General features: G+C 36.2%; 1 protein-coding gene across 1 annotated transcript; it reads left to right on the top strand.

The window, feature by feature from the left end:
- Positions 1–9,440: 9,440 nt before the first annotated feature.
- LOC127634136 (transcription factor IIIA-like) lies at positions 9,441–12,150 on the top strand. The gene is made up of 9 exons (XM_052113535.1): positions 9,441–9,557; positions 9,675–9,769; positions 9,915–10,011; positions 10,944–11,032; positions 11,122–11,195; positions 11,301–11,384; positions 11,455–11,687; positions 11,902–11,955; positions 12,028–12,150. Exons 1-9 carry the CDS (start codon positions 9,441–9,443, stop codon positions 12,148–12,150), a joined length of 966 nt encoding a protein of 321 aa, XP_051969495.1.
- Positions 12,151–12,460: the final 310 nt, after the last annotated feature.

Below are 12,460 nucleotides of genomic sequence, written 5' to 3'. Positions count from 1 at the left end.
AAAAACTGAGACCTTGTGATAACTTCTCCAACTAGCCCTGGTCTCCACTATAAATATGTTTTCATATTCTCTTTAATAGCATAATACTTTGAACAAGTTCAGTTTTGAAGTAGCCTTAAACCACAGAACTATTAGACATATCAGCACATCTACATTACAGCTAAACTACTTGATTTAGATGATCTGTTATTATGATGCAGAATATGTCCTGCTGCATAGTCTATTCATTCTGTCATCAGGGGACACACAGGTCTGGGAAGTAGTCAGATAATCTGATAGGTCATTGCATGGCTGTGAGAATGTGAGGATGACTAGATAACCTCATTGTATGCTATGCCTATCCGCTGCCTCTGCTATCATGCTGTTGTTAGATATTTGTAAGGATTGGGATGAAGGTGATGAGGTTTTGCCGAGGTTACAATCAATAGTATCAATCAACAAGTGACATGGTGCCCTATAATGATCACTACAAAGATGTTGAAAGAGCTACAATGGCATGGAATTTCCCTGTGTAGTCAAGTTGCTGTTGATTAACACTGACTATACAAGTGTCAATAGCTCCAAGAGGCAGACTGGATCTTCACATCTTTAAGATTTTTGAGGTTAAAGATTTTAGAACAGCCAGGAATGTTGTTCCAGATCCACACGTCTTTACACTTCACACCCCCAGTGTATGGGGCATGGGGCCCATCTTTGTAATTTTATCTTTGTGAATTCAATCGGTGACCCTGACTGTAACATATGCAATATCATAAATTTCGATTTATAATATATTAAACCAAAACGTATTAACCCTACTCCCTAACCCAAACCTCATCTGTCAACCAAAAATTTTGAGCAAAAATGTAACCTATGAATGGCGATCAGCATTGTTTTATGTGAATGCGTTTACTTCCTTGTTTCCGCGGGACAAGAATTTTGCCTTACAGATTGCACGTGCAACATGCTATCGGTAGCGCCAAAGGAAAATGTATAATTTGTGAACTGATGCAAAAATGTCTGATGGGGGTTTACGCTTAGCAATAATTTGGCAGAATGGGGTCGATTTCAGGCTACATAAAAAATCGGAAGCAGCATGTTGATTTTCTTTGTGATCATGTTACAGTTCTTTCTCATATCCCAGCTTAAAGGGGCGGTCATTTTTTTCACACAACGCAACGGACCGAGATATTATGTCATGTAGGAGGACTTCTGGTGTAAGTAAATTATACATCACAAATAACAAATATTATTATATTAAAAATGTTAACATATATTGTCTACTCACTTTTCTGCAACAATAAAACATGCAGCTTTAAAATATGTGTTCTTTGTATTGAGCCAAGAGGACAGCATGTGACGTCTTCTTTTGCATGTGACATCTTCTTTTGGTCACGCGTCCTCTCTAACTTTGGTACGCAACGTAGTACAAAATGTCTTCGTGTGAGGTTGTTTTTCTTGTCTCCCACATTCGGATGCATTTGAATGGGAGTAAAAGGAGCATGAAGTGTAGTGTGACAGCCCCTTAATATTTGACAACTTTAGAAATAAACCATTTTAGTTGATTTCACCTAAAAGTGTAATGCTCTGGCACTATTAAAACATTACTCTGTTTGTTGGAGCAGAATATCCAAGCTGACACCGGCTCAGCCAATGCAGTGAAATTGGGGCGGTCCTATCTGTTTGTACAACCAATGGCAGACAGGGGGAGTGTTCAAGAATCTTTTTGAAAACAGTGATTATTTTTGCAAGAAGTGTCGCAGAAATTACACACTTCAGCAAAGTCATTTTGGTTAATTCCTTTACGCTTGAATTGTGTTTCTTGAGTATCCTGGCACATGTTGATGTCTGAAGTGTTGCAGAGCTCTGACTCATAAACTGAATAAAACTGAGTAAACAGACACAGAAGAGGTAGAGAGAAAAAAGGAATGTAGCTGAGTGGGCAGAAGCAAGTCATGCAACAGAGGGTCCTTAATCATCCCTGTTTGACACTCAGAGATTTAGGCAGTCAAGTAGTGCGGCAGCCGTATCGACCTCCATTGTTATACATTAACTTTACTCTTTCAGCCAGAGAGACAAGCAAACATGGTATACAGAGGCAGTACAACTAGACATCATGTTGTCTTCTCCTACCACAATCTCTTTTTGAAACCTCACAGAGGTTGCGAAATCAGGCTCAAATGGGAGACTTAAGGCATCCAGTCAGCACCAACACACTGTTTGGCTACGAGCTAGTGTTTGTCTTTTTGCTTGTTGGTGCTTATCAAGACAGATTATGGCCATACAGATACAGAGACAGCTTTATTGATCAGTCCCAAACATTGGAAGGGTTGGGACACTGCAAGACCAGATAATATGAAGGAAGAGGTATGGTGATCATGTTCTTTGCTGTGTCTGAATGAGTTTGATATAGGGCCCACTTGAAGCCCCAAACTTTTTTGTTATATGTACACCCACAGCTCCATTGGTTGACTCAAGGGCGTAGCGGAGGGGAACACATTTATATGTTTCCATTGATAATAGTATAAATATTATACCAGTAGTGAAGTCCTCATTACAGAGTTTCTTCATCTTTTATCTAACATTTTAGATATTTTGTAATAATTTATTTTAGGCCTGTCTAGTTATGGGTGACAATTTGATTCAATTTAAGTATTTGATATAAATGATTAACAGCCTTTATTTTGTTCTAAAATTTGCCTGAAAAAAGGTAAAAGTTTCCTTTAAATGAAAAACGTTGGTGTTAAAAACTGGATATCATTTAGCATTATCATTAATGATAATGAAAGTATGTATGAAAGACTATTTAAATAAAGGAAAATACGGCAGACTCACTAAGTACACAAATGTATAAAACTTGCACATTTAAAAAATGTGTAAACATGGAAACATCATAAGAATAATCATCATTAGTTGTTATTACAATTCATATGTTGATGTTACAATATTTTTTCTGATTTATAGGATTAACAAAGGCATCAAAGTCTTTTTGATGAGGAATGAAAGCTATTCCCTGTTTTCTGCAGACTATAATAATCAGTGTTAGATTTTGGTTGTGTTTAGCCTTAAATTATTTAAATATGAGGTCTGCAATTTAGCCTTATGAGTAATTGATACTCTGAAGTTATGGATCAGGTCACTGCTATACACTTTTCAGCATGCAAGGAAAATAATAAAAATCTTGCCTTGGGGCAAAGGGCAGCAGGCGGGAAATAAGAAATAATTTACAGTATGCATCGCTGATTTTGAAGTAGAACAGGATCACCTTGGGACACATAACTATAGAATGAGAGCTATGGATCATGGCTGTTGTAAATCATACATATCAGTGAGCCGTATTTGGTGACTGATAAACCAAAATTAGGGCAGTAACTTCCACGTGTGTATATGATGGATGGAGCCAGGCAGTCTTTTAAACACTCTCAGACAGATACATTCATACACAGGCTTGAATGGAGCCACCACTGACAGTTTAATATCCACATAAATCTCTGTCAGTCAAGCCTAAAGACCTTCAGTCTCGATCACAAGTCTGTGAAGGTGAACAGTCACTCTGTGTTTATCAGGTGTCAGACCACATGTGAATCACCATACAAAATAAACAAAAAGTGATGCATCATAAGTTTGATAAAACAAAAAGACACAGCAAATAAAAACAATGTCTTTCTTTTGATATTTCACATAATGAATGCCAACAAAAACAACAATTTTCCATTTTGTATTCCATCAGTGTATGCAGCTGCTTCAAATTTTTTTTTAACATTTGTTTTAATGTACTGATCAAGGCACCATAGTAACAGTAACAATTACCCATATCCGCATGGTTCCAAATTAAGGAAAATGACAGGATGTAGATTTAAATTAATAAAAAATAAATAGGGGAAAAAAGAAGAAAAGTATATACATTACTGATAACTCTGCTAAGGACATGCAAACCTATCAATTTTCATAATCGACTTCTCGGTCGGCTGTTTGAACGACTAGTCGGTGTTTAGGATAATAAATGACCCAGATCAGATGCGTTTTAGAGGGAAATACGGACACTAAGGCAACTAATGGATATTCAACTAATAAATAGGCTAAATATCTATAACATCTTATTTCACAAAAGTAATATACACTGATAAAATGTGGAGTGGGGTTTACTAGAAAAAACCTAGGAAACAATTTCCACGCAGAAATTGCTAGTAAATTTAACAGAGCTTAATTTCAAGTAAAGGTTACACACAATTCTTTGAGGCTTTTAAATAGAAATTCTCAAGTAAATTTAACTTTTTAATACTCTGCTTCAAGTAAATTTTACTGACTCTTAGTTTGTACACTTTACTCAAGCCATGTAGAATTGAATTAAGCCATGAAGACAGCTAAATGTACTAGCAATTCAATATATTTTTTACTAACAAGTCATATTTATCTTTTTGAAATGCCAAAGTAATATTAACTTAACTTTTAACAATATTTTTTAACATTAGTTGTATTCATTTGTTTAGTATTAATAATTATACTGCGTTTAATAATATCTGAACAAAAGCAAATAACATGAATTGACAGACAACATTTTACATACAAATATTTTTAATTCATTTTTTAAAAACTGTGTAAAAAACAGTAATAAATGTATCTTTAAATACATTACTATTTTGGTCAAAGGATAAGAGAAAGAGTAGAATAAAACAACAATCTGTCCACATCACTTTTACATCTTTTTTCAGAGAACCTATATCTGGATATATCTGCCTTTACATCTACATACAAAGGAACAAATACAAAGTGTTAAAGTGCAAATATTGAGTGTCCACAACTAACAGACTTACATTAGTAGCTTAGTGTGCAAAGAGTGAACTTTTGGAGAACATTTTAGAACATCCAGCTCAAGAAAGATCTTTTGAAACACTTAAAATGTGCTTCTCAGCTTTGAGGAATAGTTGAAGTTCAAGGAGTAAATTAAACCCAGACACGCATTTGTGAGATTTTTTTACATCCAACCAGCACCTCAGTTCCCTCAATGACTGATCACATCGGCTGGAGTGGAGCCTTCTGCTGCAGTGCTGCAAAGTACAATGATCTTCATCACATGTTCAGCAAATCCATCTTTGATTATGTCTTTGCTGACATCCTATCAAATACACATAAATGTGAAATGGTCAATATACTGTCCAATATATTGCATGTTGTCTTTGTGCATGAAGTGATTCAGTGGGTGAAACTTACAGTCTCCACAGACAAGCTGTTCAGAATGTACACAACTATTTTTGAAATCATAGAAGAAATAAGAAGTAATGTAAAAATTTACCTGGTAGTCTTTGATGAGCTCCTCAGATGATTCTCCCAGAAAGATGAGGCAGTGGATAATAGCATCTTGCCTACCTTTCGTGTTGCTGTTAAAAACATAAGTCAGTTAATGTCATGAATAACTGTGTGCTTTTACATGTATCTACAGACAAGAAGCAGCAAGATGTCAGAACCCTCAGATGGTAGGTTAACTAGGAATGTTGATGAATAATCGATGATTGATTATTTGTTGTTAATAATTTGATCGATAAAGCTTATTGATCTAGCCAACAGTTAGAGACAAGACTGCCTCTACACATCATTCACTTAATTTGTCTATTGATGAACATTATATATACAGCATATACCATAATAATGTGTAAAACAAGAAAAAAAAAAAAAAAAAAACCACTGCTGATCTCACGTTCTTCCTGTACCATCAACACCAACAATCATGTTAGTTCTCCCAGAGAGTGAATGGGGGAAATTCCCCATCACCAATAGAGAGCCGTTCTCCACCTACAGTTTATTGTTAATAATTAAACAATTTGTATTTATTAACATTAATGATTGTTGATTAAGTAATTTTCCTAAAATTTGTATCCCTATACATAACATATGTTTTTCCCTGTCAAGAAAACCAAAATTCTAAAAGATCACACAGAATCTAAGTGCAATTATTAAACTTTTACACTTTACTTGACTGAATGAATCCAGCACGCTTCTTATTTTTGTGCCTGCAACCCCACCCTTCATCTCAAATATGGCTAGGAGTATAGAAGTCCAGTTTCCCCAAAACGGTTTGCTCCAGGTGAAGTGGTTATCCTCCTGAACTCATCCTTGACCTAAGACAAAGATTAAAACAAAATGTCATGTATTACAGTGACAATCAAAATGATGTGCACATTTAAATTTGGTAGCAGACTTTATTATTATTAATATATATTTTTTTTAAATACATTTTACTTTTTTAACCTCAGTTTCTCTAAATGTAAAAGGTGGCAAGTAGTTTACTTCAGCCTTCTTGGCCCTTTTCATGCCTTTGGGGGTAACCTTTACATTTGTAGTCTTTGATTTTTTTCCTTCCTAACTTTTCACCGCCAGCTCTGGGTAAGCAAGCTGACGGCCTTTTTACACACCCATCTCATGACATGTCACCTAGGGGGAAAGAAAAAATATAGAGACTGTGTCATGTTTGTCTGTCTAACTATCTAAATCTGTACAGTACTGTCAATTTAATCAGTATTGTACATGTAGTAGAGTGAGTGTTTGTGGTCAACTTACCTTGAATATGCTGCTTCAACTAAATGGTGAATCCTCAATCTATGGAATGGATATATAAATTGTTGTGCAGCTATTCCTGACAAAACATTGCATACACAATATTAATGCATAAAATGCATTTTCGGGTTTTGATTAATTTGATTGTAAGAAATATACACTTAATCGATCCTCTGATGTTTTTGTTCTGTCTTCTAAGGCATCCCATTATTGTTTTACTGGAATAAAACTATCAGACTATGCGCAAATTGATTCTGACTAAACTGCAAGACGATTGAGGCTGCTTTAAATAAATTACAATTCACTGTGCGATCCGACAAAAATAAAAAAAAGGTGATTTGTTCAGACACTGAGCATCGGCAGTTCTGATTCTACACAGCTTGCGAGTGCCGTGATAATGTCATACAACTCATACGGTTTCTGTCATATGTAGTTTATGTATGTATGACATTCCACTTATACGTTCTGTGGAGGGCTCCACTACACTGCACGGCGCATTTTGTTCGACAACGACACACGGTCATATTCAAGGGATAGTTCACCCAAAAATGAAAAATCTCTTCATTCACTCACCCTCATGTCATTCCAAACCTGTATGACCCTAACACAAAAGATAATTTGAAGAGCGTTGGTAACCAAACAACATTGGCACCCATTGACTTCCATTGTATGGACAAAAACAACACAGGAGACATTTCTCAAAATACCTTCTTTTGTGTTTCACAGAAAAAAAAGAAAGTCATACAGGGTTTGAACAATGTGAGTTTGAGGAAATTATGACAATTTTTATTTTTTTGGGGGGTGAACTATCCCTTTAATAGTTGAACTTGGTATCGTCTTAACCTGGTAATTTTAATCGGCATGGTGCAATCGGTTATCCATGTGCGTGAAGAGCCACGTTTGCAAACGTTATCCATTAAACATAAATGGATAATAGTGATGGGAAGATCGGATCGTTCTACTGACTTGGATCTTTGAATATCGGTAAGCAAAATGAACGAAACTTTATTTAAGTCATTTTGTTAATTTGAGCGGAGTGAAATTTTAAATTTCAATAGCCTAATTCCCCCCCAGCACATCTACTCACGTAAACTTCGATCATATCCGAAATTATTATAATGCAGCCAAAGACAAATGAGAAAAATTAATGATTAATTCACCACTCAACGGCGTCTTCTGGTCCGTCGAGCGGTCTCAGAGAGTGATTCTCTTTTCTTTTTTTTGTGACCACGCATGCGCAACATTTCGTTCAAGACTGAAAAAACTCCTAAGTTGCACTAATCATTTGTACAGGAAACAGAAATTATTAGTTCACCTCCTGAGTCCCTATTCCGTTAAGAGTCTCTAGTTCATTTGTCACATGACAGCCGCATATATTCTGTATTGGAGACCGAAATTATTTCCGGTAGAATTAAATTAGTTATTGAACGAAAGGATGTAACGCATGCGTGATCATATAATTACATATATTAAATTATATAATCATATAACACATAAAAAGAACGAATCACTTTGAGACAACTCGTTACTCCTGAGTCATATAAAAGATTCGTTCAAAATAAACGAATCTTTTAACGACCCATCACTAAAAGATAACGCTTGTAAGCGCCGCTGCAGCTCACTCCAGGACTGTAGAAAATAAAATAAAGGTCGTTGCACATCTGACGTGTAGTGGACGACATGGCACGTTATAAAATAAAAACGATTGACGGCGTCCAGGTCCGACTCCGGAGGCCGCTCAAATTTCTGCCGCGCCACGAGCTCAACTCGCATATTTTCCATTAAATTTGACCTAAATATGAACATGAGAGATTATTTACTCTAGCGTTGATCATTCGTGAAGAAGGGGGAAACATTGGTGACTTTAGTGTGAACTGCTTCAACGTGCCTTGTGTTTGATACTTGTGCCGTTTCCTAAATTCTAGTCAATGTCCGACCGCCTTAAGCCAGCAAACGTTACTAAATGTCTTTAGCTAATATTTTTTTCTCAAATGGCAACCACTTACCATAGTTGAAAGGGATAAATGAAGGTGAAGAGATTTTCGTTGGACAACTTGCCTGTTCAACCGTCTCTTTTCTGAGCGCCAAATGTGATGTCAGTGCGCATGTGCAGTTATTACCTAGTTGTGTATCCTATATTTTACTTGCGTTTGGCAGTTTTTTGCATCAGTGTATAATCAGTGTAAATATTACTTTGGTTTTTCCATTTAAATTTACGTATTGATCTGATCCCGAAAAAATACAAGAAAACACCAAGTAACAAACTGAATTATATGTCACTTTTTGAAGTAGAAAGACCAACACGGTATTGAGTTGTAGAAAGTACTCCAATAAACTTGACACTTTTTACAAGTTAAAAAAATTTTTTTTTTTCAGTGTAGAAATAAAAAAGAAATAAGAAAGGCTGCAATAAAGATCAGCACAAAACCATTTACAGAATAGTTTCCCACATATTCCATCCTCTTGTTCGCAATTGTATAGGGACATGCATTTTTTATATCACAACAATAATACTTTTCAAAGACAAATTTTAACCAAACATCCTTCGGTCTAACAAGTTGGAAAGTCCTAATGATGTGACGTCATGTGTCAATCGTGTGACGTATACAGGTAGGTCTATTCAAATGAGGGGTAAGCCAAGTACCTGTGATAACACGATCACAATTATTAGTGAGTTAAACCCATAAAACAATTGCGCTCCATCTTTCACCATTATTTAATACATTATTTTAAGTAAACTGGCAGAATCCATGTCAATTTCGCGACTTTATTTCGTTTCTTTCGAGAAATACTAAATAAGCAGCTGTCAATGGACTACGGGTGGTACATTCCGCTCACAATAAAAAGTAGCCAAACAATACACTGCGTAGTAGGCCGAAAATCGACCTGCCGCTGTAAAACAAGACAAAATGGGTGAAAGACTACAACACCCAAATAAACACTTCTTATGCTCTTTCGGCAACTGTAAAGCGACATTTTCCAAGTTGTGGAGATTGGAAGCGCATTATTGCAAACACACGGGGCTGGTGAGTAACCCAGTTTTTCTACCTCACACGCATATTGTTTATATTTCAAACGTTTTTGCTCGATTTGCTTAATTATTCGCACGCGGTAAAAACATTATTTTTTTTACGATTTATCAGAGGCCCTTTGCTTGTGGAAGCTGCGACAAGAGCTTTTGCACCCGTTACGAGCTCACCCGACATCAGCTGATCCACAGTGGGGAGAAGCCCTACCTGTGAGTACACAACTGACAATGTCTCAAACTAGTGAGCGGCCTACCAACATGGCATTTATTGAGTATGATGTGTTTGGACCCTGATGTTGCTTTTCATTCCTCCTCAGACATGTTTTTGCTGATCACCTGTTTTATACCGTTGAAGGTGCTCAGTCAGCGGATGTTCAGATGCGTTCTCCACGTCTGGCAGCTTGAGGAACCACATCGCTCATGTTCACCACAACAAACAAAGGAACTATGTGGTGAGTCCATTTTAAATTATAGCGTTTAATCTATTCTTTTATTTAATCTATTCTTTTAGAATAGATTAAATAAATCTGGGCTAGTAAAACTTTATGCTGCCTGGTGCCTGCATCTTCTGCAAAAAAAAAAAAAAAAAAAAAAGGTTAGAATGCTCACTCCTTATCAAGTGAGCTCCCAAATACTGGTTCAGAGACTACACTTTCTCAATGTAAATGAAATATAAATGCCCAAAAAGTTAACTTTTATTCAAACAAGGACTGCTTCCAGAACAGTTTAGTATAGCTTCCAGGTCACCACTACACAAGCTCTTCAAATACCTTCTTTTTTTTGGGATGTCTTTTGGCCAATTGCAATTTGACAGAGGGCTTTCTAAATGGAACAGTCTGTCCCTTTGTTTAAAGAACTTGTCTTATTCCTACATTTCTCTTAAAATTGTTTTAAGGGATGGTTCACCCAAAAATAAATTCTCATTTATTCACCCTCATGCCATCACAGATGTATATGACTTTCTTCTGCTGAACACAGATTTGGAAGTATATCTCCGCTATGTATGCCCATACAATGCAAGTAAATGGTGGCAGAACTTTGAAGGTCCAAAAAGCATATTAAGGCAACATAAAAGTAATCCATATGACTCCAGTTAAATCCATGTCTTCAGAAGTGATATGATTGGTGTGGATGAGAAATGGATCAATATTTAAATCTTTTTATTTTTATATCCTATGCACAAAAAATTTGAATCGCCAAAAATCAAAAGTGGAGATTTAAGGTTAAAGGACTTAAATTGTTTTTCTCACTTTTTTTAAATTCATTTTAAAGAATTTATTATAAATTTGGTTTCAGCTTTATAAATTTATCTAATGTGCCAATTATAATTTCAGCGACAATGTTTGTTTTTGCATAGCCTGAGTGTTATTACAATGTTTTCTAGTGTAACCATGAAGGCTGTGGAAAGGAGTTCCATAAGAAAAGGCAACTGATGATTCACACATGCGAGCACACAAATGAATTACCCTTTCAGTAAGTGTTATTTTAATAGGACCTAAATGTATTTTGGGTTCGGTGTGGTTTTTGTATCCTAACTATTTGCTCATAAATGCTTATTACAGATGTGACTTTGAATGGTGTGGCAAGAAATATGCTTCCCCTAATGCTCTAAAACGACATGGGAAAGTACATAAAGGTAACTCCTCCCTCTCAGCCATAAACATCAGATTTTTTTTTTTTCAAACAAGGCTTAGTTTTCCTATATTTAAATTTTTTTGCTATTGCTTCCTAAAAATGAAAGGTTACCCATGTGCTGAGGAGGACTGTCCATTCAAAGGAAGGACTTGGTCAGAGTATCAGAATCACAAAAAGGCAGAGCACAGAGGTACATGCGCATTACTGCTTTGTAATTTCGGTGTTTTGTTTGAATTTAAGTTTCCTCTTTTTGCTTACAGAAACTCTGCCATGTGATCAATGCAAGAAGATATTCCACTGTGACTGGATTCTGCAGAAGCACAAACAATCGGTTCACTCCGAGGAAAGGCGGCGGTTTAAATGCACTAGGGAGGGTTGTCAGCAGTGCTACACTACATACTTTAACCTCCAGAACCACATTTTAGACTTCCATGAGGGAAAGCGTGCTTTCACTTGCTCTTTTGCAGGCTGCGGTAAAGCCTTTGCGATGGAGGTCAGTTGTGTAATCTAGTAAGGTTACCGTTCTGAAAAAGGAAAAACGGCCAAACCAGTGATTTTGCAATGGTCATGGTGTTATGGTTTGCTGGGTTTTAAAGGGGTTTTAGGCACTTCTCCACTGGGAGACTAGCTATAATTAATTATAGACGAGTTCTCATTAAAAATTATAAAGATTCCAACTTTATGACTTTTTTTTTTTTCCTCAAAAGGAAAGCTTGAAACGGCATGCTGTGGTCCATAAGCCCCAAAAGACAAAACTTCAGGTAAGTTGATACATGTGCACCAAGGTATGTATGCATGTAGATGTTGCACAGATGAGTTTGATCTTCTTACAGAAGCCAAAAACAACGCCCCACAAGAAGGCTTCCAAGACTAAGCTGTTGGATGCAGCTAAACTGTCTCAGCGTCTGCAAAATGTCTCCTTAAACAAGGCTACATCACAGAAACCAGTGACTTAGGCTTTTTTTTTTTTTTTTTTTTTTTTGGAAAGCCTCTTTGTCCCATGTTTTCCTCCTGAATTCTGTTTGTAGATCATTTTCAGTTTGTCACTTTATGAAATAAACAATCACTGCTGCAACTCTTGTTTTGTGGTGAATAAAGTTAATCATGGTGGAAGAGAAACTAGGTTCATGTTAAACTCTTATATTAAGCTTGCACTCTTTGAGCCAAATGAGAACAGAAAGGGATGTCAGTTTGATGTAGTAAATACTAAGCATCCATGATGACACATGGCTGCTAATCTTTAAGATTTCAAAAAGCATTTTAAGT

This window comes from Xyrauchen texanus, chromosome 41, assembly GCF_025860055.1.
Source record: "Xyrauchen texanus isolate HMW12.3.18 chromosome 41, RBS_HiC_50CHRs, whole genome shotgun sequence".
NCBI classification, from domain to species: Eukaryota; Metazoa; Chordata; class Actinopteri; order Cypriniformes; family Catostomidae; genus Xyrauchen; species Xyrauchen texanus.
Note: the sequence above shows the minus strand (reverse complement) of the source record. Positions and strands in the feature narration are given on the sequence as shown.

Bases quoted from the DNA above. Each gene is read 5' to 3' on its own strand.
- LOC127634136 (XM_052113535.1), top strand. From the start codon at position 9,441: ATGGGTGAAAGACTACAACACCCAAATAAACACTTCTTATGCTCTTTC. The intron at 9,770-9,914 runs GTGAGTACACAA...ATACCGTTGAAG, and splicing joins AGTGGGGAGAAGCCCTACCT to GTGCTCAGTCAGCGGATGTT. The intron at 11,956-12,027 runs GTAAGTTGATAC...ATCTTCTTACAG, and splicing joins CCCAAAAGACAAAACTTCAG to AAGCCAAAAACAACGCCCCA.